General features: G+C 55.4%; 7 protein-coding genes across 7 annotated transcripts; 5 read left to right on the top strand and 2 right to left on the bottom strand.

Annotated features, from left to right (window-relative positions):
• Nucleotides 1-194: 194 nt before the first annotated feature.
• N656DRAFT_702134 (rotamase PTPA-2) lies at nt 195-1,565 on the top strand (the record flags this gene model as incomplete). Its single annotated transcript, XM_064810997.1, has 1 exon — nt 195-1,565. One exon carries the CDS (start codon nt 195-197, stop codon nt 1,563-1,565), a length of 1,371 nt encoding a protein of 456 aa, XP_064673827.1.
• A 1,267-nt stretch (nt 1,566-2,832) lies between these two features.
• On the bottom strand, nt 2,833-3,783 carry N656DRAFT_794581 (uncharacterized protein; the record flags this gene model as incomplete). Its single annotated transcript, XM_064817301.1, has 1 exon — nt 2,833-3,783. One exon carries the CDS (start codon nt 3,781-3,783, stop codon nt 2,833-2,835), a length of 951 nt encoding a protein of 316 aa, XP_064673826.1.
• A 2,483-nt stretch (nt 3,784-6,266) lies between these two features.
• N656DRAFT_232887 (uncharacterized protein) lies at nt 6,267-8,790 on the top strand. The gene is made up of 4 exons (XM_064808968.1): nt 6,267-6,566; nt 6,623-6,794; nt 6,988-8,641; nt 8,718-8,790. Exons 2-4 carry the CDS (start codon nt 6,721-6,723, stop codon nt 8,724-8,726), a joined length of 1,737 nt encoding a protein of 578 aa, XP_064673825.1. The 5' UTR covers nt 6,267-6,566; nt 6,623-6,720; the 3' UTR covers nt 8,727-8,790.
• A 415-nt stretch (nt 8,791-9,205) lies between these two features.
• N656DRAFT_774465 (P-loop containing nucleoside triphosphate hydrolase protein) lies at nt 9,206-15,164 on the top strand. Its single transcript, XM_064814275.1, has 10 exons — nt 9,206-9,311; nt 9,373-10,056; nt 10,142-10,563; nt 10,655-10,920; nt 10,983-11,469; nt 11,553-11,806; nt 11,863-12,900; nt 13,023-13,070; nt 13,172-13,540; nt 13,598-15,164. Exons 2-10 carry the CDS (start codon nt 9,587-9,589, stop codon nt 15,044-15,046), a joined length of 4,803 nt encoding a protein of 1,600 aa, XP_064673824.1. The 5' UTR covers nt 9,206-9,311; nt 9,373-9,586; the 3' UTR covers nt 15,047-15,164.
• Nucleotides 15,165-15,428: 264 nt separating this feature from the next.
• Nucleotides 15,429-19,645, top strand: N656DRAFT_841741 (uncharacterized protein). The gene is made up of 3 exons (XM_064819012.1): nt 15,429-17,737; nt 17,794-17,936; nt 17,992-19,645. Exons 1-3 carry the CDS (start codon nt 15,582-15,584, stop codon nt 19,416-19,418), a joined length of 3,726 nt encoding a protein of 1,241 aa, XP_064673823.1. The 5' UTR covers nt 15,429-15,581; the 3' UTR covers nt 19,419-19,645.
• A 396-nt stretch (nt 19,646-20,041) lies between these two features.
• Nucleotides 20,042-21,559, bottom strand: N656DRAFT_774462 (alpha/beta-hydrolase). Its single transcript, XM_064814274.1, has 4 exons — nt 21,529-21,559; nt 21,317-21,360; nt 20,591-21,226; nt 20,042-20,505 (listed from the first exon to the last, which is right to left on the bottom strand). Exons 1-4 carry the CDS (start codon nt 21,553-21,555, stop codon nt 20,334-20,336), a joined length of 879 nt encoding a protein of 292 aa, XP_064673822.1. The 5' UTR covers nt 21,556-21,559; the 3' UTR covers nt 20,042-20,333.
• Nucleotides 21,560-24,272: 2,713 nt separating this feature from the next.
• N656DRAFT_786665 (uncharacterized protein) lies at nt 24,273-26,137 on the top strand (the record flags this gene model as incomplete). Its single annotated transcript, XM_064816545.1, has 3 exons — nt 24,273-24,293; nt 24,782-24,904; nt 24,962-26,137. The coding sequence occupies 3 exons, from the start codon at nt 24,273-24,275 to the stop codon at nt 26,135-26,137; spliced, it is 1,320 nt and encodes a 439-aa protein (XP_064673821.1).
• Nucleotides 26,138-26,364: the final 227 nt, after the last annotated feature.

Here is a 26,364-nt window from a genome sequence, read left to right as displayed (position 1 = left end):
AGAAGCAGCCACCTACAGGGGTGCTACAGCCATCAGGCGGGAACATCAGTCGATCTTGTGCCTTGCTTCATCAAATTCCCAAACCATCATCGAAACAGCTCAAAGCACCTGCTTAGGATCAGCTCAAAAATATCAAGCCGAGTATCCCTGTGCTTGCTGCAGTGAGAAAGACCTTTGAAAAGACATCACATATCATGACTTCGACACCGTCAACTGCGGTTCCTGAAGCGGTGATCAATAACCCCAATCCCGTATCTGACCAGGGGCCACCATCCGGGCCAAGCCGGGGGATACCAAACCTCAAAGACCGCATCCCTAAACTCGAACCCCGGCGAAGGAAGCCCGAGCCGGCAAATACAACCCCAGTGCCCGAGACGCCAGCCGCTCCGCCACGCCCCGACCCGACAACTCTCACCTTCAAAATCCCCACCCGGAGGATCGTCTCTCCTAAGGACCACCAACTCTTCCTCGCCTCCCAGACCTACAATCTCATCCTCTCCTTCATCTTCGGCCTCTCAGAATCCGTCGTCGACAGGTCCATCTCCTCAGTCAAAGACGAAGAGCTCAGCGGCCCGGTCAAAGCCATCCTCTCCATCCTCGACGAGGTCGAAGCTCTCTGTCGAGAGTCGCCTCCTTCGGACCAAGGCGGTTCCCGCTTCGGAAACAAAACCTTCCGCGTCTTCCTCGACAAGATCAAGTCCCGCTCGCCGCAATGGCAGACCTCCCTCCTGGAGAACAGCTCTCCCTCCACGGCAGCCACGTCCGCCGCCGAACCCGAGCTGTCCGCCTACCTGATGCAGTCCTTTGGCAACCGCAGGCGGATCGACTACGGGTCTGGCCACGAGCTCAACTTCTTCATGTGGCTGCTGTGCCTGTACCAGCTGGGGGTCCTCTCGCGGGGGGACTTCCCCGCGCTCGCGCTGCGCGTTTTCGCGCGGTACCTGGCGCTGATGCGCACCGGGCAAATGACGTACTACCTGGAGCCCGCGGGCTCCCACGGCGTGTGGGGGCTGGACGACTACCAGTTCCTGCCGTTCCTGTTCGGCGCCAGCCAGCTGGCCCACCACGCCTTCATCACGCCCCGCGCCATCCACCACGAGCTGACGCTCGAGGAGTTTGGGGACGAGTATCTGTATCTTGGTCAGGTGGCGTTTGTCAACAGCACCAAGACGGTCAAGGGCCTCCGCTGGCACAGCCCCATGCTTGACGACATTAGCGGGGCGAGGAATTGGGTCAAGATTGAGGGCGGGATGCGCAGGATGTTTGTGTCTGAGGTCTTGGGCAAGTTGCCGGTTATGCAGCACTTCTTGTTTGGGAGTCTGATTCCCGCCGCCGAGGGGATGAGTGAGCCTGGGGAGAGCGGAGGGAGAGGGGAGGAGGATGACGATGAGGATGATGGTGGGGAGGTGGAGGTGTTTGATGATAAGGAAGGGGTGAGGCATGTGCATCAGGCCAGTGGGTGGGGGGATTGTTGTGGGATTAAGGTGCCGAGCAGCATTGCTGCGGCTGAGGAGATGCGGAAGAGAGGGGGTGGAGAGAGCCTGCGGAGGATACCGTTTGACTGACTTATACACGGTCGAACGAGGGTTACCTGGAATATATATTTCAGCTGTTCGACCGAGAGCATGATCAACCTGTCCAGGATACGCAACCCGGTGTGAGATGACCGCGCTCTCGCGATTCAACTTCCTTCCGCATCACGCCACTCAGGGGCCACTGGATAGCGTAAGGGAGGGGGGGTTCGGAGCCTCGTTACGGTGGGAGGGATAGATGCTAAGGGGCACAGGCAATGACGAACGCTTTCCAGTGAAGATGTCACTTGGGATCTCAACATAAAAGTTGCTACAGACGGAAGGTACGGCAACGAGCCGTGAACCATGATTTCCAGGGGGGCATGTCTTGTTGGTGGCGCTGGGAATCTTGTCGATTGTCTTTGAGGTATGGTATTGAGTACTATGGATATCGTCGGGGGCTAACGGCATTCCACGAGAACGCTTAGCCCCGGTGAACAGCCGGCGTGCTCTACCTGGTACAGTAGTATCGCCGTGCCAGCCTTGACCGGACTGCTTTTCAGAAAATGACAGCCGCCTGTTTACAGGGAAACCTAACTCCTACTCATACTCAGTCATTACACGATGGTATACAAGCAAGTTAGTGACAGGATAGGCCCATAATGTATAGATTGTGCAGACAGACGGCCAAGAAGCGGACTTCAATGAGATCGGAATGAGGATTCGACTTCAGTCCATATTCAATGGCACTTTCCTGTACTCTCCGCGTCACAAGAGGCTCAAAATCGAGCAGAGGAAAGCTGGTTTTGAATTGCTATATGCGCACCCCATGATATGAGGGCACCCTGACCTTGGGACCAGAGCGGATTATACATGTCTGCCGATCAGGGAGCTCACTCCACCAGCCAAGTTCCCCCAGACGAATATCCCTCCTTCCAGAAACCATCGCCGGCCCAATGCAGTACAAGAGATTATTAGCACTCGATTAGAGAATGGAATGGCAACAGACGCATGATGACCCCCCCGAAATCAAAGCTCCCTAATAGTAGTATGTGGCGATTGCCAGGGTGCCCTTATGAATGCAGATGGAGTAGGGTATCCGAATGATGTGGTCACTGAACGCCTCCCAATGTTGACCCTTGCCCATGATGAGAAGAAAGAACCAGATGCTGAAATGCTGCCGAAACTGATGAGAACCGCCCCGATGAAGGATTCCTCCATGCTCCGCCCCAACGCAACTGTTGATAGCCTTGTGGTGCCGGCTTATTTGTGCCAGGCACGATATTCGCTCATGCGAATCAGACGATTCCCTTGGAAGCCTTTAGTCCTCCCATATCGTCTCCAGATCCAGATCCTGTCTCCTCTCGGCACCGCACACACTCCACCGTTTCCGCTTGTCTCGGGAGCTGAAACCGGTCAGTGTCCGGCCACGAACCGGCACATCCAGGCTGCTCCTTGCTTTCACGTCGCCACCCTCAGCGGCTTCTGCGGCGGCCTTGAGTTGCGCCAGTCTCTCGGCCTCGAGTGCTGCCTCTTCGGCGTCTGGGGAATCGGGGATGGTCTCGAGACTGGAGATGCTCGGGCTCCTGGATCTAGCCGAAGTCGGGGTCGAGGGCACAGAGGAGGATGGGTATGCAGCCGAAAAGGCATAAGAGTCGTACGGTCGGTAAGATGGCGAGGTGGCGGCCCCAGAAGGCGTGGTTGGCACCGCGCTGATGTGAGCAACCTGACAAAGTGGGGACGACGGCCGCCGCAGTTTTGGCACGGACGTGGCATACGGCCCGCCCAAGGCTCGATTCGGCGAACTGTTTCGCTCGGACGAGTTTCGTTCGGGATCAATCACCGAAATCCGTGTTGGCGATGTGGGGAATACTTCGTCTACTGGCTTCCGCGGGAGTCTGATCCGACTTGGGGATCCCGAAGGGCTCTGAGGACGGATCTGTGGGGAGTATAAAAGGTGGCCAGTGGCAGTCGTGCCAGGCATGGATTGTGTGCGAACCATGGGCAGCGGCGCCAGACTCGCGGCAGAACGAGACCTAACGTGGCTGCTGGACAGCGGCGAGGATGCGCGGGGTCGGTAGGGCAGTGCCGAGGGGGGAGCCCAAGACGGCGAGGCAAGGGAAGATGTTGGAGAAGGGTCGGTCGATCGGCGGATAGTGGGCGGCTTTTTCAAAACTTCGAACTCTGGGGCCGCGAGCGCTGAGGCTCTCAGACTCGGAAGAGGCGAGGACCGAAACTCTTCCATTCGCTCGGTTTCCGGGACGGGCTCCATGTTGACCGAAGTTCGTGAAGTATATTTGGGAACCCTTGTCTCTCACCGGGCAGAAGATGCATAGAGCAGCAGCGACAGGGCGTAGACAAGAGAGGCACTGCGGATAACCAACGCAAAGCGGGATTGGTTTGCAGTCGTGTCGTGTGGTTGGAAAGGTGTTTGTTGGGTCTCACCTCACGACTGGCGATAATCGCTTTGTTGGAGACGATGGGTTCGTTGGCGCCGTGGTCATGCCCAGCAGAAGATGCAACCTTCCAGGTTGGAAGAGTTGCTCTGCAGAGGTCGACGGTGAGTCAAGAGATTCTTCTGGGTGAAGCAGGCACCTGCTGCCCATCATTTGATCAGAGGGGAAAACACTCACCCGTTTGCTGGGTGGCACGGCGTCAGTCCGGAATGCCAGGGCAAAGGGAAAAGGATCAAGGCGGGGTCTCTGGGGTCTCTAGCCGGCAAAATTCACCAATCGAAGATGCCGGACCCGTGCCGAGCCCACGATGACGGGACGTCTGGGGGCAGCGTCCAGGGGATTGATTGGGACGCTAATCATGCGCCGTTGCGTTTGCATGCCGATCTGTTAGCGGATCACCAGCATCTATGTACAGTACACCACCAACACTGCTTGATGTGAGACCTGGAAAGCCACCACCGCCTGTGCAGCTGCAAGCTTGCATCAAGGTCGGGTGGCTAACACCGATGTTCATATCACGACCACTTTCTGTAGCGACGGCAAACTTTTGCGGTGATCCCATCAACGCCCAGTGTCTAGGCTGAGTGACCTGAAACAATGCCAGTTGGCCGATAGTTGGGTAAGCCCTGCTCAATCGGACCTCCATCCCGTCGTCCGCATTGCTTCAAATTGCTCACCTAATCAACACTAGAGGCTAGAAGCCAAGTCCCTTGGGCACCTCAGCACTTCGATCCAAACTCTCAAACTCTTCAGGAAGCTCAGGCGCAATCAGACCTCAAGACGGTCAAGATACCATCCCAAGCAAATGTCTCACCTCATCCATGGAAACTCACCGCATCCAGGAATGAACTGACTCAAATTCCAGGCGTCGCTGTCGACTTCAGGATCTCCCTTCGCAGCGGTTCAGGCACTGTAAGGTCTTGCCTTATTTGCACGATACTCGAAACCACAACTTGACCTAACATACGGATATTACTAGTGCAGCGGTGTATGTATTTACAGTACAGTACCTCCGTATGGAGTACAGTGCAAAAACAGTAGGTAATTACCGCAAGTAATTACCAAATTCCCGGCTTACTCCGTACATGGCTCCATTTGTTGGTCAGTACGTACAGGATAAGGCTTGTTTGTTTGTTAGCGCGAAACTTACAACAGGGGCCCTAGTCAGGAAGTTCAAAAAGATACATCTCGACACCCAGAAAACCTAAATCAATGAAGATAATTTGAGCTCCTAGCAATACTCAGAAGCCTAGTTTTATCTCTAACTCTTTCTCTGTGAAAAAGGTAGACATTTTGACGTTGAGATTCAGTTCTTGGGGTAGACCCCTGTCTGTAAGTCACACGCTAGCGAAACAAACAAGGGTTGGACTGTAGTTGCGCTGACGGCTTAGAAATCCCAGGAATTTTTGTGACTTCGAATCCCTTACCTGGAATAGGCTTCCCAGTGTCACTTGTCACAGTGTTCAGATGCTTCCGTTTGCTAGCGAGTTCAACACTATCAGCATGGCACATGGTCCCCGACAAGCGCCAGCGAGAGTTCCAGCAACTTCCACGTTCGGCGGGGTAGCCAGCGTCAATTGTCGCATCTCATCGGCATTACTTGCTAGGTACGGGAGATGGACGTTGGCATTTTACCAGTACTCTTTCGAAGCACTTCCATTCTGAGACCGTGAGACCGAACTTGAACCTTGCTACTTCAGGTAAGGTAGCACTACCTGCCTTAGTACTTACCTGCCTTAGGTAATTCAAGGTTGGATGATACATGTTCTAGTCACGGTAAGTACCCTGAAGCACTGATTAAGGTAAATACTGATGTAGACTGTGTAGGATCATGATGGTTTTGGATGCGGTAGGACATGGTAGCGAATACGCACTCGCATGAGACCTACCTTAGCCCCTTTCTGCGTGGTCCCTGTAATGTTGAACGCTACGGTCTACCTATCGTCCTTGCAGACCTTGCTAACACTATACATCCAGCTGACCTAGACTCTCACAACTGCATCTGTCATACTTAAGTCCCCTTTTCAACTACCTATCACAGGCTATCAGCATGTCACTCTAGGTCTGGAAAGGGAAAGTGAACAGCGCGTCAACGAAATTCAAACAAGTACCGGAAGTGGACAATCAATTGCCTGAGTCGCCAGTCGATTCATTAGCTGCCGATGGGATACTACTTGAGCGAAGCTCTTGATTGCTCTTAGTACTAAGTACTAGTAAGACTCGAAGCCCCTACCCCTAAGTTTAGCCCATTGACCAAATCAAATCTCCAGGAGCAATACTAGTACGTTGTGCGCCATGAGGGCGACAGCACTGAGAGGCACCTGTTTCTTAACTCCGAGTCCGAAAGGAGGCGGAGCTCACTAGCCCCCGGCCCGAGCACTTCTCAACACCCGGTGTTTGGCGAACCTGGGCGCAGCACGAGGCTGAGTGAGATTCTGGACCTCTCATCATGATGTCCCTGAGTAAGAGCGGAGTCAAGAAATTCACATGAAGTTCCACGGTCCGGCTTTATATATACAGCTGAGGCCGAGTGGGATTGAGAGAGAGGTTGTATTGAATTAATACGACTTCCTACCTCACCAGTACGTACGACTACTAGGTAATGCCTTCCATACTCCTGAGGTTATAGCCAGCGTCTTACTGATTGTCTACTAGTCCGCCATTACAGCTACCCACATGCAGCTTGCATAGTCGCTACGCACCTGGCCAGGTTACAATCTGCTTCTTCCCTGAATTTCAATTCATACCGCATCATGACGGACGAAATATCAGGCTCCAGAGGTAGTAGATCCGAACATAAGTCACGCCGGCCACACAGGAAGTCTAGGTACGGCTGTACGAAATGCAAGGAGCGCAGAATCAAGGTACGCATCAGGTACTGCCTACCGTTACACTTACCACCTAGAAGTGACGGCTTGAAGAGATTGAAATTTGAATTCATTATGATATGGTCCACAAGTCTGACAGTGGGCATACACCGTTCAGTGCGACGAACTCACGCCACAATGCTCGAGATGCAGCAAGATGAACCTGACTTGCCGATATCCAAAGAGGAGTCCCGGTCTAGTGTTAGCCTCGGAGTCACTAAAGATCGGAGGAATCAAGCCCAACTATGAGAGTTCCAGCTCTGCGTCCCCCTCTGCGACAAGCCTCTTGTCACCGGCATCAACAACTTGCGGCCCCTCCCCCGGTCCGCAACATGTGACCAGACGACCGCGATGCAACAAAAAGGTCGACTCAGCCCTGCGATCGAGAGCAGTGCAGACACTTACACCGGATGAGTTCGAGCTGTTCAAACACTATCTCGAGCATACAAGCAGGGACCCGACGGTTGACAACGGAGACCAGTACGCTTTGCAGGTCGGCATCCCGAATCTGGCCTGTGAGAGCAAGCCGCTCATGAGATCTGTGCTAGCCCTAGCGGCAGTATGTAAATGCTGCGATGTCATCAGCCAGCCATTGTCGGTGCATGATCACGACATGGATGCACCCCTTCAGAGCCGCGGCCAAGTCCTTGAGCTTCTATCACTAGCTCACCGGTATCACATGGGGTCGCTGCAGGAGATTCAGACTGCCCTCCACGATACCAAGTCCTACGACTATATTCTCGCGAACGCCGCTATGATGGGAATGTACGGGTCTGGCAGCTACAGAGCCCGCGTCTGGTTGGCAAAAACGGCAGCCCCTGGGGAGCAAGCCCCGTGCGATTTCATACCCGAACATGCCGAGTGGATGAGCCTCTTCCGTGCCGCTCGGTTGGCTTATGCCGGCATTCTCAACAACCTGAATACGGCCACAGCGGACGATGAAGACGCCACGGCATCGCTCACTACTCCCAAGGAAAGTCCTACCCTTTCCCGGTCGCCCGTTGACACTGCAGCTATCCAGTTGCAGTACGAATACAGAGTGTCACCTCTAGCCGAGCAGCCGAGGGCCCCTACAGACCACGCTCTGGGACCCATCCTAGCCGCCACGGTGGATTCGGCACTAGCAAAGCTCAGCAAGAAGGCCATAGAGATAGTAACTGCTGTCCAAGGGAGCAATGAAGTGGGCGACGGCAATGAAGACGCGGAGGCGCCAACCAGCACTAGTACTCCTCGCGAAAGCCACAGCGGCTTCGACCTTGAAGCGTGTCTCTCCGCCCTGGACATCTTCAGCAGAATTGTCGCCGAGACGTTCCCCTCGGCTTCCAGCAACACGAGGCTGCGGAACACACCAGGCCACGGTCAGCTCTCCTTCGACGTTGATATTGACCCGGTGGGGCGACTCTCGGGGGTTTCCCCCTGGCTGCGGAGATACACGGCCAGCATCACCTCCATGGTGCCCTCGCGGCTCCCCCGGAGAATCATCATGGCCTTCATCCACAAGATCCCCACCCGCTATCTGAATCTTGTTGAAGAGATGGTCAGCTTCATTCCGGCCAAGCCGTACTATGCCGGCGATGAGACGGCTTGGATGACTCCCTCAGTGTCCATGAGCCCGGAGCCTAGTCCGGCGCACCAGCTCGCGCTTGACATATTTGCCCACTGGCTTGTGCTGGTGATTCTGCTAGATAATGTGTGGTGGATTGGGGACATCGGGACCTGGGAGCTGGGGCGCATTGTTTCTTTCAGGAACCATGTGTCGTGGCGTTGGTGTCGGTGGGAGAAGGATGAAGCGTGGTGGCCGGAGAGCATGCTCGAAGTCAGTCGGCAGTTTGATAAGCATAGGTAGATAGGTAGACTCGAGTTTGGGATTGCACAATGAGTACTGTACATAATTGCTTTTGGGAAGTCCCATGGCTAACTCGGAACGCGCGTGATCGGCCGCTACGCTGCGCATTCAGTCGATGCCCAATCTCATTTTCATTGTCTAGTAGTCAGGAGAACAATGTTGTTACTCCAGTCTCAGTTGTTCCCGAAGTTAGGAGTAGTACTGGCATCAAGTCGGGCCAAGTTTGGTCCGTAGCACCTTGCGGGCGAGCCAAGTGTCAATGACTTGATTTCGAGGCATCCAAATAAGTTGATGCAGGACCCTGGTGTTTACCTGCAACAGTGACTGGAGAGAAGAAGTATTATGGGGTCCGGATGACTGGAACAGGAAAGAGGGCCCCGGGGCTACACTGCCTCAACTGCTACCTTACAGTACCTGCCTTTACGAAGTAGTATGCGAGCGCCTAGCGCTGATGCCTAGCCCTACCTTCCCTTACAAATCAGTTGAAAGCCCCTGCGGCCGCGTAATGCCCAGACTTGATGGATTTGATGCCGCGTCAAAGGGCGAGATGAAAAAAAATTGAAACGGAAGATCGCACTGGTTGAGGCAGAAAGATACCTGAACTTCAAGTTGCTAGGAAAATGTGATTCAGGTATGTTTTCGTAAGGATTATACTGCGCTACCATCAAGATCTTGTGTTGATACTCCTTTAGGAATGAGATGCTACGAGACAACCATACAAATCAACTTAAGCGCCTCTTACCTCGAGGGCAAGAGCACTGCGGCCAACTTCCTACCCAGCTACTTTACCCGTTGCACCGGATTCAAGAAAATACCTTCACCGGGAAGCATGATCTAAAGTTTTGGACCTGGCATATTCAAATTCGTCCTTCGAGCGCCGCAAGTGGTGCTTGACGGAGTTGCAAGATGGCAGGAGCTTCGAATCGGATCCTGGAGTTTACTCACCAGGTGAAGGCAATCACTCGCAAGAACCTCGTCCTGCTTGTGACGCGCCATTGGCTCTCAACGATTCTTCAGTCCATCATCGCGCCCATCGTTGTCCTCGCCTTGACGCTCAACATCAGGAATTTCACTCGAGGAAGCTTATATCGATTCGGGGTCGGCTCGCCCATCCCTATTCGAACCATTGAAAATGCCATACCCTCTTCACAACACCTGGTGTTCGTCAAGGACCCTTCTCTCGGCTCGGACATCGACACGGTCATCTCGATCGTTTCACGTCCGCTAGCCCCCGAGAAAATTGCGCGATTCGACAATCCGGAAGAGGCGTCATCTCATTGTAGACCCAACTTCCGGGGGATATCAGACTGCTATGCCGTCGTCGAGTTTCGTGATTCACCCCTGACCCCCTCTAGTGTCAGCCCGAACCAGACATGGTACGTCTTCTCCAGGCTCTTCACTTTGATCAGCAAATTCATCCCCGGACTAACTAACGGCTCCGCCTTTTGTCTCTGCTTCCAGGAGCTATGCCATCCGTTTCGACCCGGCCCGTTACGGCTTTTCCGGCCCGGGTGACGACGTCGGCTCCTCTACCAACAATTACCAGATCTTCTCCTACCCCGTCCAGCTGGCCATTGAAAACGCCATTACCAATTCCTCCGAGATCCCAGAAGAGTACCTGTTCAGCACCACACCGCCACAAGTCGCCCAGTGGGTCGACGATGGGTGGTACAGCAGAATGATCATTTGGAACTACGCCTTTGTCTTCTTTCTGAGTGTGCTCCCCGGAGTTTACCACGTTGTTGGCGTTGTGACTGCGGAGCGGGCCTCGGGCGTGGCAGGCTTGATTGATGTCATGGGCGGCGGCCCGGCGGTGAGGGTGATGGGCTGGACTCTCGCCTTGGCCGTGGTACAGTTGCCCACATGGATTGTGAGCGGATGCTGTGAGTCCCTCTAACCGCTTCTGCTCCTTCCAGATCTCTTTCCAGACATACTCGTAGGGATATGTTTAGGCATCACTGACAGCAGCCTCAGTATACTGGTACCTTGTCTTCCCGGGGTCCAACGCCGCCATAGCCATCTTCTGGCAAATCCTCTCGGGACTGGCATTTCTCAACGCCAGCATCTTTGCGTCGGCTTTCTTCAACCGGCGAATTATCTCAAGCGTGTTTGTCTGCATATGCATGACCTGCCTCGGCGGAGGCGCCGCCATCCTCGTGAACAGGGTTGTTGACAACCCAAGGGTTATTCTGCTGTCATTGCTCTTTCCAACCATGAACTATATATTTGCATTGTGCCATGTAAGTGGTGTGGTGTACAGTGTACCGTGGCGCTTGATTTCGCCGAACTGACCATGTGTTAGATGGTTCGGTTTGCGTTTGCCGTCTGGCCCGTCGACATGACCACAACCTACATTCCGGTGTTGGCCGAAGGACGCGTACCTGAGCAAAGCTACTTTGTTGCGGTTTGGACCTTCTGGGTGTTTTTAGCTATCCAGATCATTGGTTACCCACTGCTAGCCATCCTGGCAGAGCGTCTGCTGCATGGTGTCAACAGCAAAGGTCGAATCTTGTCTGAGACAACGGGAGACGAAGCCAACGTTGCAATCCGGGTTTCCGGGCTAACCAAGGTGTACAAGGCATCATGGTCGAGAAAGATATTCCTCTGCGGCAAAGGTAGAAAGAATCTCAAGGCGCTCGATGGGCTCGACATGGTGGCATACAAGAATCAGATTCTCTGCCTCCTGGGGGCTAACGGAGCCGGGAAATCGACCACCCTCGAGCTTTTGGCAGGCGCCCATACCCCTACTGCTGGGACTATGGCGATCAATGCGCGCGCGGCCAAATTAGGTACGTACTATTCCTCATCAGAGTACTCCAATTATACCTACAGACTGCAGTCTTGGTTCGCTCAGGAATTGACACACTCTCAGGGATATGCCCTCAAAAAAACGTGCTCTTCGATAGGCTCACCGTCCTAGAGCATGTCATATTCTGGAGCCAGCTAAAAGGCGGAAGGGAGGACTCGCAGGCGTTACACGAGCTCATCGCCGCATGCGATCTGACCAAGAAGACACACAGCCGAGCGGGAACATTGAGCGGCGGACAGAAGAGGAAGCTTCAACTTGCGTGCATGTTCGTGGGGGGGACTACGGTTTGCCTAATGGACGAGGTCACTTCCGGCTTGGTGAGAGCTCTGAGCACAGTCTCTGAACATTCAAACGACTGACTCCATGTCTGTAGGACCCCATCTCGCGGCGAACGATCTGGAATATCATTCTGGCCGAGCGCTCCAAGAGATCCATGGTCTTCACCACCCACTTTTTAGACGAAGGTGAGGTGCTTGCGGACCACATCGTCATCCTTTCAAAGGGGAGGATCAAGTGCCAGGGAACCGGCACCGAGCTCAAGAACGAATTCGGCGGGGGCTACCGAGTCAGCCTTCCACTCGACTCAGACACGAACCTTGCGGGTCTCGATGTGCCACGCACGCTTCATCAGGATCGCATCGTCTACCGGATCCCAGACTCCAAATCTGCCGCCAGACTGATCACCACACTCGAAGCCGCCGGCCAGTCCGACGTCCAAGTATCCGGCCCGACAGTAGAAGACGTCTTTCTCAATGTAGCCCAAGGCGATATCTCCGCTTCTTCCAAAACAGCACCGCTCTACGACCCTGAGAAGGGAGACATTACGGAAGCAGCGTCCCTTGCCCCCCTCAGTTCTGCGCAGCGAACCTCGTTCGCCCAGCAACTGCGGGCCCTCCTCCTCAAACGCCTACAAATCCTCCCACGCTACTGGTTCGCCGCCTTTCTTGCCCTCGCTTTGCCAATTGCATGTATGCCGCCTATCAACATGTTTATTTCTTCCGAGTTTAGCCTGCCCGACTGCGAAGGAATAGACCCTCGTTCTTTGTTCGAGTTGCCGCTGGAGCTGTATCCGACAATGAACAGGCCGTTTGGTCCGCCATCGAGGAACCAGACACTGTACGAGGTGTTGGACAGTTTCCCGATTGGGGAGAGCTACCAGATGGAGCTCTTCTCTAGCGACTGGAAGCTTGTGGATGATTATGATAGCTTTCGGGAGATTGTGTCCAGTTTGGACCCGTCAATCACGGGCGGGCTGTACATGGGCGATGCGGAAAACGGAGGGCATCCGCCGACTATGGTGCGCCAGGACAACTATGGTATCGTGGAGGCTATGAAATGGTTGCACCTCTATACCGCCATAAGGAGTGGAGTGAAAATCGAGGGGATAGTGCAGCTGTACGACATGTTCTCGGTGAGTGCTACGAGGACTACTACTTAGTAGTACTAGTAGTAGTAGCAAACTCATATCTGCTGCTACTACTTCATTTTCAGCTTCCAATCTGGGAACTTGGGAGTTGGCTAACATGTGAACAGGGTCGTCTCATGAGAGGTTTTGGGGGCGATAGTTGGCAGTATATTCTGGTGAGTCCTGGCAATCCCCTGTGCTGGCACTACTACACTCGTAGTAGTCGTGCTAGTCTGAGTTGGAGCCCTAATACTTGTGGTGCTGACCGGGAAACCAGTACGCGGCCGCGATCCTCACCATATACCCCAGCTTCTTCGCCCTCTACCCGGCTTTTGAGAGGGTCAGCAAGGTGAGAGCGCTGCAGATTTCCAACGGAGTAAGACCTCTCCCTCTGTGGACAGCTTACTTTCTCTTCGACCTCTGCTTTGTCTTGGCCGTCTCGATCGCCTATACGGTTACCATCTCGCTACAGTACCCGTATTGGTATGAGCCGGGGTACATGTTTCCTGTAGTCGTGCTCCACGGCATCACGGGCATCCTGGTCAGCTACATTGTCTCGACGTGGGCTACTTCGCAGCTCGCGGCATTTTTGTGGGCGTTGGGGTTTAACTTTATATCTTACTTTGCACTAGCGATCTCTTTCACGGTGAGTGCCTCTTGGTCGCTGCAGGTTAATCGTTACGACGCTGATGAAGACTGGCAGCTTCCGGCACTCCTGAGCGATCCGCTCGATGTCCAGTATATCTCGGACACTATATCGTACAGCGTCGGCCTGGTGTTCCCCGTTGGCAACCTCTTCCGCGGCATGGCCATAGGGCTCAACCTTTACCAGCTGGGCTGTCGGGGCTACGATATGGTCAGCGCCGGCTCATGGTGGGGGTATGGCTTCCCCATGACATATCTTTGCATTCAGATCATCGGCTTTTCCGCCCTGCTCGTATGGCTGGATAAGGACCTCTCCTTTTCCGCCTTTCTCGGTCGCCGCCGCTCGCCCCCTCCGGATTTCCCAGAAGAGCCCCCGGCTGCCCCGTACCAGAACCCCCCTGTACCGAAGCCTAACTCGGATATCCTCCGCATCACAAACCTCTCCAAATCTTTTAAATCGACCCAGGCACTCTCTTCAGTCTCCCTGTCCCTCTCATCCAACGAGATCCTCGCTCTGCTCGGCCCCAACGGCGCCGGCAAAACCACCATCGTCAACCTCATCCGCGGCGAGCTCTCCCCAGACTCGGGGGATATCCTCCTGCGGGGTACGTCCCTGCGTGCCAACCCGACCCTGGCGCAAACCAGGATCGGCGTGTGCCCGCAGTTCGACGCGCTGGACCTCCTCACGGCGCGCCAACACCTGCTCTTTTACGCGCGCATCAAGGGCGTGCCCTTGTCCGACGCCGAGGCGGTGATGTTCCGCGTCGGCCTGACCGCCCCTCCCAGCACCAGCGACACGGACACTGATAAATCGTCGTCGGCGGCCATGACCAACATGAACAAGCCCGCCTCGGCGCTGTCGGGCGGCAACAAGCGCAAGCTGAGCCTGGCCATCGCGCTGCTGGGCAACCCGCCCGTGCTGGTGCTGGACGAGCCCAGCAGCGGGATGGACGCGGCGGCCAAGCGCAACATGTGGCGCGTCCTGGCCGACAGCGTGGCGCCCGGCCGCACCATCCTCCTCACCACGCACTCGATGGAGGAGGCCGACGCGCTTGCCACGCGGGCGGCCATCCTCGCCAACGGCAAGATGCTGGCCCTGGGCACCACGCAGGTGCTGAGGAAGGACTACAGCGATTTTGTGTGCGTGCAGCTCGTGCTGCGGGACGGCGCGAGCGAGCGGGTGGTGGAGGACTGGGTTAAGGAGCGGTTCGGCGGGGATGAAAAGGGGGACGGCAAGGCGGTGGTGTTTGAGGGGGAGAGCTTGGGCGGGTTGGTGCGGTTCATGGTGCCTGCTTCTCGGCCCGGTGGGGTTGCGAGTGGGGAGACGAGGAGCAGAGTGGTCGAGTTGATTGAGTTGTTGGAGAAGAATAGGGAGGTGTTGGGATTGCAGGACTACTCGATTGGCGCGCCTACGCTGGAGAGGGTGTTCTTGAGTGTGGTGAAGGATAATTATGTTGAGGAGGAGGGTGAGAGGAAAAGGGGCTGGAGGAGGCTCATAAGCAGGTGATGAGCATGGTGATGAGAGTTGAAACTGATGTTCATTTCATTTTGTTTACTTTTTAGTACTTATGGGATTTCTTACAAGAGATAGAATTAGGTAATTGCCTGGAGAAATTGGATAATGGTTGGAAGTAAAAGTGCAGAATCCATCTCAGAATCAATGGCAATGCCCGATCTCGACGCCACTCGCAAAATGAACAGAAGTTTTGTTCACAGAAGACAGTGTGTTGACATCAAAAGATACGCAAAATGCAGCTAGGGGGCTCAGGCGGTGGCATGTTACAGTACTAGTTGCACTGTATTACTCATGCGGCGGCAAACTGCTGGATGCTTCTTACCTTGACTGCCGCTTCTACATAAGCTTTGCCGTGATACAGTAATTTCGTCTTCAAACTCCAGTCTCTTCCTCTTTCACCGTCCTTCGCTCGAGTTTCGAAGCTGGGTTATTATTTCTCTCCTATCTTCTCCGAAGTCGCTGTATTTTATCAAAGCGCACAATAGAAAGTTTTCACGAAGGAGTTACACCCTCGCCACTCAACGCGATGGCTGAGGCGTCAGCAGTTCCACCACAGAACGCTTTTCACCGGGGCTCACATCACTTTCCACGAGGTCGGCGCGGAGGACGAGGGACGAGGGGTCATCAGCACAGACCCGTGCGGTCTAATGCTGATCATGGGGAGGCTCAAACGGCACAGCAGGTTGCGGCAACCCGTTCTGAAGTACCCCCTACCGCCTCTTCCATTGATGCTAGGGATGTGCAACCTCAGCGGGGTGGCCGATCTGGAGGGGGGCGAGGCGATAGGGGGAGACAAGGCGGCCAACGGCGTGGGAGAGGCGGCAGTTCGCAACGCTCAGTCGTGGTATCGCATCGTGGAGGCCGGGCTCCCCCACCTCACCTTCCTGTAGGTGGTGGTTCGTCCATTGGGCCTGGTTTGCGCGCTAGTGCGCCCGAGTTTGTCCCTGGACAATCCGCGCCGCCCCTGGGGTCTGGGTTGCCCCCCAGTTCTGACAGGGCTCGGGATTTGCAAGATGGGAAGTTCAGGGGGCAAGCAACCGACCCGTCGGCGGCTGCTAAATCCTCAGCAGCCGATCTACCTACCCGTATCCATGAGGATGTCGACAATGGGCAATACGAGTGCGTCATCTGCACCAACGAAGTGCTACGGAATTCTCGTGTTTGGTCCTGCTCAATCTGCTGGACCGTGGCCCATCTCCATTGCGTCAGGAAATGGCACACGAACCAGCTGAAGGAGCGGGATGAGAACCAGGGCTCCAACCGGCCTGAGGGCTGGCGGTGTCCTGGTTGTAATTCTACATTGATCGAGGCGCCCGGTTCCTACCACTGCTGGTGCGGCAAAGACGTCGACCCGAAGCCCATCCCCGGGCTCCCTCCTCACACCTGCGGACAGACGTGCAATAAACCGCGGGCCACATGCCCGCATCCATGCTCGTTGATGTGCCACGCTGGGCCTTGCCCGCCGTGCACATTGATGGGCCCGACGCAGATGTGCTTCTGCGGCAAGAATTCGTCGACGAAGCGGTGTAGCGAGACTGACTATGGGAAAGGGTGGAGTTGTCAAGAACCTTGCGGCGACCTACTTCCCTGCGGCGAGCACACCTGTGCCCAACCTTGTCATCCGGGCCTATGCGGTGCTTGCGAAGTGCCCATACTATCTACTTGCTATTGCGGAAAGGAACAGCGCCAGATGCCCTGTAATCAACGCGAAGATATTGAGGAGTCGTTCAATTATGGCCAACTCAATACACCCCTGACAGCCGTCGACACTGACCTCGATTCAAACAGTTGGTTCGAGGGCTCATTCCGTTGCGGCAACATCTGCGGTCGTGTCTTTGATTGCGGTCACCATGCCTGCCAGAAACAGTGCCATGCGCAAAACGAAGAGGCAGCACATTGCCCCTTGTCTCCAGATGTCGTCACTCACTGCCCGTGTGGCAAAACTACCCTCGACTCCATGGCTGCGAAGGCGAGAGAATCGTGTCAAGATCCCGTCCCGCACTGCGACGAGCCATGTAATAAGGTTCTGGCTTGTGGCCATCTGTGCCCGGACAAATGCCACACCGGTTCCTGCGCATCGTGCACTCAGATTATGGAAATAAGCTGCAGGTGCGGAAGGACAATGGCCAAGTCGGCTTGTCATCAAGGGACCATTGTGTCCCCACACTGCTTCCGGGTGTGCAAGGCCCAGCTAAACTGTGGCCGACACGAGTGCGGCGAGCGGTGTTGCTCTGGTGAAAAGAAAGCCGCCGAAAGGCGGAAACAGAAGCGGAACAATGCCTCTGAGAACTACGAGCCGGAACACATCTGCCTACAAGTGTGCGGCCGCCAGCTCAAATGCGGGAAGCACACCTGTCAGCAACTTTGCCATAAAGGGGCTTGTATGTCCTGCCCGGAGGCCATATTTGACGACATCAGCTGCTCCTGTGGACGGACTGTCCTCCAACCGCCCCAGCCTTGCGGGACAAGGCCGCCCGAGTGTCGGTTCCCGTGCAGAAGACAACGCCCTTGCGGCCATCCATCCGTCGAGCACCAATGTCATCCTGACGAGACACCGTGCCCAAAATGTCCCTTCTTGGTGGAAAGGCCTTGCATTTGCGGCAAGAAGACGCTGAAGAACCAGCCATGTTGGTTCGAGGAAGCGAGGTGTGGTCTACCCTGTGGAAAGAAGCTCAAGTGCGGGTAAGTCATCTTACGGACAGAGTGTCGTCCCAGTCCGTCGTGGCTAACATTCTCAGGGCTCACGAATGCAAGAAACCATGCCACAAGCCAGGCGAGTGCGAAGATGCTGGCATCTCTGGGTCTCATTGCACTCAACTATGCGGCAAGATCCGGACATCGTGCGAGCACACCTGCGTTGAGCAGTGCCACGCACCTTATCGTAAGTGAAGAGTCACTCAGCATGATGGATAACAGCCTGACCCGCTCTTCTGCAGCTTGCAAAGAGGATAAGCCATGCCAGTCCAAGACATTCATCACTTGTCCCTGCCAGCACCGGAAACAGGAGGTCCGGTGTCAAGCTACGAAGCTTAACCCTTGGCCCAACAAGGAAGCGACATTGAAATGCGATGATGAATGTCTCCGTCTACAGCGTAACCGGAAGCTTGCCGAAGCTCTTAGCATCGACCCAGATACGCACAATGACGATCACATCCCCTATTCCGACACGACGCTCAAGTTGTTCCGCGAGAACATCAACTGGGCGCAGGAACGAGAACGCGAGTTCCGTGGCTTCGCAGCGGCACAAGACGAGAAGCGCCTTCGGTTCAAGCCCATGCAATCCCACCAGCGCGCATTCCTACATGCGCTTGCAGCAGACTTCGGCCTTGACTCGGAGAGTCAGGACCCAGAGCCCCATCGGCATGTGTGCGTCTTCAAGACGCCGCGATTCGTATCCGCGCCACGCAAGACGCTCGCCCAGTGCCTCCGCATAGCCAAAACAGCCGCCAACCTCGCCGCCGCTGCCTCATCCCTCAGACCTACGGCGGTTTCTCCGGCACCGCATAAGCCGGAAGGGCAAGCCTTCAATGCCCTTCTCCTCAAGGAACCACGTTTCGGCTTGACCATCGACGAGCTTGACGATGCCATAGCCGCGGATCTGGCATCCGCAGCAGCTCGCCTCCCGCTGACATTCACAACAAGCTTCCTTCCTTCTTCAGAGGAGATAGTCATCAAAGCTACATCAAAAGCCACCGCGGCCGCCATCGCTACCTCTCTTGCGCCCACCCCGCAAGCGATTGAATCAACCCTTTCAATTCTCAAATCCGCCGTAGCACGAACAGTGTCACGGCTGGGACTCGTGAGCGGCGGCGTGTCGCTGTGCCATGCGGATGGGACGGGTAGTATAACCAGACGAGAGGGAGATGGCCCCGGCGCAGGAAATACTGTCGCTGCCGCGAGCACCGATGGCTGGAGCGCGGTTGCCAGCCGCGGGTCCTGGCGGCGCACCGCTGCTGGGACTAACAAAACAGCCACTGCACCTGCGAACTTGGGCGAGCAGCGTGCTCCGAGCGCGTTTGTGGCGCTTAGGCGGTTGGAGTTGAAGAAGAAGAAGGCGGAGAAGGCTTCTCGTGTTGTGGCTAAGGAGGAGCCGGTGGAGGAGGATTGGCTTGTTGCGGCCGAGAAGCTGGTCGGTGGTGAGGAGGAAGAGGAGGGAGGGTTACAGGAGAAAGGTAGCGAGAGTGAAGGTGGAAGCGGTACTGGGAGTGGATCGGAAGATGGACTTGGAGTGGCGGGGGATACACTTAAGGATGGAGTTGGGGATGGGGAGAGGGGAGGGGCAGATCAGGGGGTTAAGCGGGAACATGAGGGGGTGCCGGCAGTGGGCGTTGATGGGCCTGCGGTTGCTCTCAGGCTGGTGTAGATCCTTAAGAGGCACCGTGGTCTGGTCTGCTGCCTTGCCTTTTTACCTAGGTACCTCACCTAGCTACTACGTAGTGCTTACCTACCTAAGGGATTGTGATCGAAGGTTGGACTGCTGTTGCGTTGCGCTTCTGTCCACGCTGCGCGAGAGCGGTGGCCTAAGATGGCATAATCGACCTCCCAAGGGACAGGGTAACTAAGGTACGCAGCAAAATATCTCGGTTGGCCCAAGCCTGATCTGAAAGTTCCCTGCTGCTGTGTTCTGGGCCCGACGAAAGGATGAAGAGACCAGTCAGTCCCACAGCAGCTGAGCTGCGTATGCAAGGCACCGGACATTACCGACGTGCCGCATATGGATTTCCCTTTTCAGAAGTATATTGACAGGAGGTAGGTAGGTCACATTTGCCCTGCCAATTAATACGGCAACGCATGGCATTACTATGTATGTCTGGGGTAAATGGATCTTGGCCCGGCTTACCCTTCCCTCCGGTCGTCCCAGACTATCCCGAGTTATCTACTATACTCCTGACAGCCGGTCTGATCAAACCCAACCCACCCACTCACCTGTCGGCTGGAACGGGGTAAGCATGAATTACTCAATTGACTAGCAGATAATGCATTGACTGGCGGATCGCAATTGCAATCTATTGCCGTGCGTATTCTTGTCCTGTTTATCCTAGTATATAAACCTGTCTTAACACAGGTCGGGTATCAATGTACTGTACATACGTATATACATACCATGGAGGGAGGGAAAGAAAACCAAAACGAGAAAAGCATGATACACCAAGACCGAGCCGCCGCTTCGAGCCTTTTGTCTCATCCTTGGCGCCAATCCCCGTCTCCGTAGTCCCGTCCGGTACAATGCCACCTTCATCCGGTGTCTGTACAATACAGCCCCTTATCTGGGGGCTGCTTAGTTCTTCATTTCTTTAGCCTTGTCGGCCACGATTTTGTTCATAAAATCGGCAATGGCCTCAAAGTAGCCCTCTTCGATCACGCTCGAGTTGTGGTCGCCCCCGGGGAGGGGCTTCCAGATCTTGACCGGGGCTTTGGACAAGTCGTATAGACGTTTCATGTGGACCGGTCTGGGCAGAGTGTTGGTTTTATGCAAACGGGGGCCGGTGGGATAGAGGGGTTCGGGGGAGGGGGGGGGGGAGGGACATGACTCACGGCACGATCTCGTCTTGGAGCCCGCTCAGAAAGAGGATGGGCACCTTGATGCTGGGGATGAGGCTATCGCTGGGCCAGACCTGGTGGCATAGATAGGCCAGGTACTTTGCGGGCGGCATGATGCTGGGTATCAGCTTGCGCATGCTGAGGAAGGTGTTCTCGAGGATCAAGCCAGCAATGTCCCCCGCGCCCTGGTTCTTGGCCACCAGGCGGATGCCGACGGCGCCGCCCAGGCTCTGGCCGTACACGACAATGCTGTGGTCGCGCGTCTCTGCGCGGTCACGGAGGTAGTCGAGGGCCGTCTGTGCATCGATGTTGAGCCCGGACTCGTCAGCCTGGCCTGTCGAGATGCCGTAGCCGCGGTACTCGAGCATGAAGACGTTGCAGCCGGCGGCGGCGATCAGCATGCGCGCGATGGGCAGGCGGTGGCCAATGTTGCCGGCGTTGCCGTGGAACATGAGCACCGTCACCTTGGAGTTGGGCCCGCCGCGCGGACCGCGGATGTAGAAGGCCGACAGCTTCTCGCCGTCATTGGTCGGGATGATGAGCTCCTCGTAGTCTCTGAAATTGAATTGACTCGGGCGGGGAACATCGGTGCGCGCATTTGACGGGATGTGTGACGGATAGATCAAAGCCCTGCAGGTGCCATTGTCAATGGCACTGTTCAGGGACACCGAGGGACAAGACACACACTGGACCGCGAGGAGAGGGGTGCTCAATGCTCACTTTTGCTTGAAGTAGAGAAGGGCCGTCAAGATGGCAGCGACCCCCTAGTTCAAAGGGAAAAAAGAAACATTAGTTTGACCGTTTGCGTAACACAGAAGTTGTGACAGAGATGAAAGCTTTCCCACTTGCCCCCTGAGCCAGTCGACGTGGTTGGCGGTGCAGCCATTCAGGCACGGGGTTAGGGCGGGGGAGACAGAGGCGTCGGGTCATACAGTGGAGGCTATAGCCGGCAGGCGCATGTAGCCCGCGGCGCTGCTCATCAGCGAGACAGTCTGCTCCAGGAAGGAATTCAAGTTGCTGCTCGACGACGACGAAGAGGGCGGCGTCGACATGGTGACGGGACGGAAAAGGCAGTCAAGCACCCGACCGACACCCCTATGCAGAGAAAAGGCGGTATGTTATAGCGGTCGAAGTGGAGGAGTCCAACCAGGGATCGCGCATGGAGAAGCGAGAACCGTCCCAGTTTGGGCTTGTTCTCACAATTACGCTTTTGCACTAGCAGCTACAGTAGCAGCGAAAGGGGGACAAGACAAGCCCGCGAAGCAGGGGGGCCTGTGGTGTCACTGGTTTTGCCGCACTGGGCGCCACTTCCCCCGGGCATTGTGAATCAATGGGATGCGGAGCTGCTGCGGGTCGAACTTTCCAATGATTGTTATCTGGGGCAAACCTTTGGAGCTCTGTGGCCAGATAGCTCCTCGCTCCTTCTGCACGAGTGGCATGAGCTGCATGATAGGTATGGGAGGTGGAAATCTGCGAATAAACTATTATCCAATCCATCCAGGAAGATCTGCGCCGCCTCAACAGATCTTTGGAGGCTCCTGGCCCGGCTGTCTGGTGGACTACGGTGCGCCACATGCTGTGTGCTCGGCGGGCCCCGCTAACGTAACTATTGATTGACCGTCCCGCCAAGGCCGCCAACACCGTCCTCCGGGGACCATCCCCGTCTGCCGGGTCGAGGCAGCGGGCCCGATCTACAATCGTTACCACGATCGACCGATGTCACAGACCAGATGGGACAGATGAATGAGAAGCCCTGCTCCCTGGTCAGCATAGGAGAAGACGTGATGAGTAAGAAAGAATCAAGCAGAGGGTCTACAAAGCATAATGTCTTCAACGACCCGTATGCTTGGAGTCTCCAGCAATGATGTTTGCCGGTGCCCTCTCCCAAGTCAATCCGCATATCCGAAGGACTGTGCCAACTCTCCGAGCAATAGAGGTCTCTAAGGTAAATACAGTACCTTATTGGGCTGCCCCTTTTTGGAACGTACCTTAGGTAGGCGAACCTAGAAACATACCTCTTCCACCGTCCGCTCCCATACTTACTACCCGTCCCCTTTGCCCGATCCGTCCACTTGTACAATGGCTGAAGATTGGTTCGAAGAGTAAAGTACCACTCTTAGGAGACAGCGTCGAACATACGGTCCCAATTCAGCTTGATGTCGTTGGAGCGGCACAGTGCAGTAATAAGCTGCCCGGGGAACCCAATAACTCTCTTTCAACGGATAGTCGCGTGCGATTCGGCCTCCCGGCATTGGATCATTCCATGGTTCATGCATTCTCTCGACAGTTCATCAAGCCGTCCTCTTCACTGGGACCTATGCCAACTCCCGTCAGTTGCGCTATACCTTGGCGACATATCGACCAAACGGACCAGTCGGCTGAGCGCTGTCACGCAAGCTCTGAAACAAGGAGATGAAAGGGGGGAATCCAGAGAGCGCAGCACCCGCGAATAGTATGCGCGGAAACCTGTCGCAGAAGGCCACTTTTGGAAAGGTGCGTGTAAGCGCTGCCGAGCCACTTTACACGTGTAGAAGCACCCAAAGAAAACGGCTTGTCATGCGCCCGCATCTTCTGATGGAGGTGATCGGTGGATACATCCTAGAGGGTAACGTTAGTGCTTGATTGTAAAGACAATTGCGATGGTCAAAAGATAGGAGAGACACTTCCTGCTTAAAACAAGGTTCGTACCTTGTTCACCTTATCTTCGCTCTCTCAAAAGACAGGATGCAGCCACGCCGACCGTCGGCGCAGGATTGGATGCCGGCATTGGCTTCTTTTTTTAAATTGATTGGAACGCGCTATTACATTCTGTCTCCTGACCAACCACTGACGCGCTTCACTGGAGTTTCGTGTCAAGGATTTGGGAGTTTTTGTTGTGCCGCACCTCCCGCTTTCTTGCATCAATGTCGCTCCTCCAAGTCTCCGACTGGCTGCTGATCCTTCACCTGATTCACATATCGGGGCGTCGGGTTGCCCCGCATGTCGTTTCCGCTGTGGTGGGCTGGCTCTAGGGAAATGGAGGGTCCTGGGCTTCTGAACCTGCGGGCCCGGCAACTGGAGCTAGCGATGCATCGGCGCCCAAAATCTCCAACAAAACAATGGATCTTCTAGCTTCATAATTTTTTTTTCCTCTCTTCAGTCGTCGCACACCAAAAAGGTCTACCCGTCATCAAGCTGGCACTCGACCGGGAAGCTTCCGAACTCCGATCTAGCTCCCAGGAGCTAGCAGACCCTCTTTCTCACCGTTAGCTATCCCCGCCGACCTTAGCGCGCACTCTGCTCGTCAGCTCTGGTGAATATCATTCGTGCCCAAAGGCGCAGCAACCCACTTGTTCACACACATCTCAGCCGCCACGCCTGCCCAGCGACGGCACACGCAGCCCCTGTGCTCTGGATCCAACTTAGCCTTTGGTCTCCCCAGTTCGTTCGTCCGTACCTGACAGGACACTCTCTCCGAGTCTTACTCCTTCGGGCTCCTCGCGCCGTACAATACCTTCTACTATTACGCCGGGCAAAAGCCATCTTCAATCAACCTCAGCCGGCTGGAGAGCGATTGGCTAAGGTTGAACAACCGGGCTCATCATAGGCTGCAGCAATCCGCTTCACTTCTAGCAAGCTCCGCGCCAATTGGAAAGACCTGGAATTTTGACGACAGAGAACTCAACCGGCCGACATCATGGTTTCCTTCTCGTGCGAGGTAGGTATTGTTGCAATGCCCCTCGTCCCATTATACTCCCCACGACAATGCCTTTCTTCTAGAATGGCCAATTCTTGGTATCTGGCGCCGATGGCGGCACTCTCAAATCCGTCCTTCAGCTACCCGCGTCTCAATTTTGAACGCCCACCCCCCACCTTCTCTCCCCTTGTCTCCCGGCACCCCTCCCATGACCACCCCGGAGGGAAATCTGAACTGACATCACACACAAACTCCTGGCACACCACCCTTACGGGTCGTAGCCAACAGGTCATGGCCGCAGACACACCACCCCTCCTCTTCGTTCCCGCACACCCCTCCCCCGTATGATCAAGTCGATCCTCCCTTTTCACAGTCTCCTCTCACTCTCCCTGTTTCCCCCATATTTCCACTGGAAGTCGCATGTTTCCATATCAGCTGCCCACTCCCCTAATGGCCAATGGTGTTTTGCATTCGGCAACATCTAACTGTGTTCTATCCGTCTCATCCAGGCGTGCGGCGACGTCTTGACCAAGAAGAAGCTCGACCCCCATCGAAATCGTTGTCGAGGGGCTACCTTCACTTGCATTGATTGCATGGTGTACTTTCCCGGTACCGAATACCGCACGCATACGGTACGAAACCTTGGTCTCGTTGAACAATGAGCGATGAGCCCGCTGACTCAGGTCCAGAGTTGCATCAGCGAGGCACAGAAGTATCAAGGTGCCCTCTATCGAGAGAAGAAAGCAAAGCCGGCGCCCAGCGGAAACAACCAAGCGGCGCAAAACGCCATGGCCCACGCAGCCTATGTCGAGGACGTCGCGGAGGACTACGATTCATGGCGGGAGTATGAGCAGCACAGCGATGACGATGGCCACTCACCGAACCCCCCTCCGGAGGCGCCAACTCCTCCGTCCGCAGCCGAGCCGGTCAACGTCTTCGACTTCCTGGTTAGCAATCCCACGCCAACCGCCTCCAGTCTGTCCCTACCTGCCACTGCTCCCATCCAACACAACGAGGAGACAGCTCTTGTTCGTTTCGATCCGGAGGCCAATGGCTTGGACAGTGCTTTGGACGATGACAGCGCCATGGTTCAGTACGGTAGCGGCCCGGTACCAGTATCCCAGTTTGAGACACCTGCGCCAAAGCCTGCGCGTAGGAAGGTGAAGGATGGGGACAAGGAAGCCAAGAAGGATAAGAAGCGCAAGAGGTTACACATCGAAACGGACCACATCATGACCGACGCGCCGCCGGTTCTACACTCGGGACTGACCGGCGGCATCAATCGCTTGATGTCCAGACCCAATGTCTTTCCGCCATCGCCCGATTACTCGGGTAGCGGCGACGCCGCCGAGACGCCTGCTAGCCCCCTAAAGAAGGCCAAGTCCAAGCACCACAAATCCAGCCGGACAGAATCGCTCGGCAACAGCCTCATGGCCATGATCTCTTCCGGGTCCAAGCCTAAATCATCATCATCCAAGAAGCGAACAAAGACAAAGTCGAGTTCGTCGTCGTCCAAGAAGAAGAAGCGTACCACTACCGCAGGAGCAAAGAGCCTAGAAGGCCCAAAGGAGCAGAAACTCCTCGAGTTCAGGCCCGGTTCCAAGGACGGAGAGACTGCCGCCGCGGCCGGCAGGGAAATGGTTGTTTACAAGCCGCGCGCCGAGCACTTCCTCAGCTTTGTCAACAAGGGCCCCGACAGCGAGCGCGGGTGCAGTGTTAACAAGGCCCTAAAGCGCTACCACCGCGAGAGGAACGCGTCGGGCGTGAGCTTGAGCAAGCTGATGGAGGAGAAGGAACTTTTCCGGTCGTTGAGGATGAAAAAGAATGATAGGGGGGAAATTGTTCTGTTTTGTATCTCAGATTGAGCGTGGACTCTTTGGGAGGAAGGTGTGGTAGGGGCAAAGTCGAGCATGTGTGTGTAATCTGCATTATGGGAATGGAGTGAGTGCAAAGCATGCATAAGCAAGGGGTCAGGCAGCGCATCCATCCGATTCATCGAGGGCAGAATGGGGGTGGGATGCATGGCATGGATTTGAGCGTGGGAATTTTAATGATGGGGCACGTCTCATTTTTATTCTTCTTTCCTCGCTGT

This window comes from Canariomyces notabilis (genome assembly GCF_033297395.1).
Source record: "Canariomyces notabilis strain CBS 508.74 unplaced genomic scaffold N656scaffold_2, whole genome shotgun sequence".
Lineage (NCBI taxonomy): Eukaryota > Fungi > Ascomycota > Sordariomycetes > Sordariales > Chaetomiaceae > Canariomyces > Canariomyces notabilis.
Note: the sequence above shows the minus strand (reverse complement) of the source record. Positions and strands in the feature narration are given on the sequence as shown.

What these genes read in the sequence shown, in the direction of transcription:
- N656DRAFT_232887 (XM_064808968.1), top strand. Translation starts at nt 6,721, where the DNA reads ATGACGGACGAAATATCAGGCTCCAGAGGTAGTAGATCCGAACATAAG. An exon ending in CGGCCACACAGGAAGTCTAG is followed by an intron (nt 6,795 to 6,987) that starts GTACGGCTGTAC and finishes CTCGAGATGCAG; the next exon opens with CAAGATGAACCTGACTTGCC.
- N656DRAFT_774465 (XM_064814275.1), top strand. Translation starts at nt 9,587, where the DNA reads ATGGCAGGAGCTTCGAATCGGATCCTGGAGTTTACTCACCAGGTGAAG. An exon ending in GTCAGCCCGAACCAGACATG is followed by an intron (nt 10,057 to 10,141) that starts GTACGTCTTCTC and finishes CTCTGCTTCCAG; the next exon opens with GAGCTATGCCATCCGTTTCG. An exon ending in ATATATTTGCATTGTGCCAT is followed by an intron (nt 10,921 to 10,982) that starts GTAAGTGGTGTG and finishes ACCATGTGTTAG; the next exon opens with ATGGTTCGGTTTGCGTTTGC.
- N656DRAFT_841741 (XM_064819012.1), top strand. Translation starts at nt 15,582, where the DNA reads ATGGCTGAGGCGTCAGCAGTTCCACCACAGAACGCTTTTCACCGGGGC. An exon ending in GGAAAGAAGCTCAAGTGCGG is followed by an intron (nt 17,738 to 17,793) that starts GTAAGTCATCTT and finishes TAACATTCTCAG; the next exon opens with GGCTCACGAATGCAAGAAAC. An exon ending in GCAGTGCCACGCACCTTATC is followed by an intron (nt 17,937 to 17,991) that starts GTAAGTGAAGAG and finishes GCTCTTCTGCAG; the next exon opens with CTTGCAAAGAGGATAAGCCA.
- N656DRAFT_774462 (XM_064814274.1), bottom strand. Translation starts at nt 21,555, where the DNA reads ATGCGCCTGCCGGCTATAGCCTCCACT. An exon ending in TGCCGGCTATAGCCTCCACT is followed by an intron (nt 21,361 to 21,528) that starts GTATGACCCGAC and finishes CCTTTGAACTAG; the next exon opens with GGGGTCGCTGCCATCTTGAC. An exon ending in CTCCAAGACGAGATCGTGCC is followed by an intron (nt 20,506 to 20,590) that starts GTGAGTCATGTC and finishes CACTCTGCCCAG; the next exon opens with ACCGGTCCACATGAAACGTC.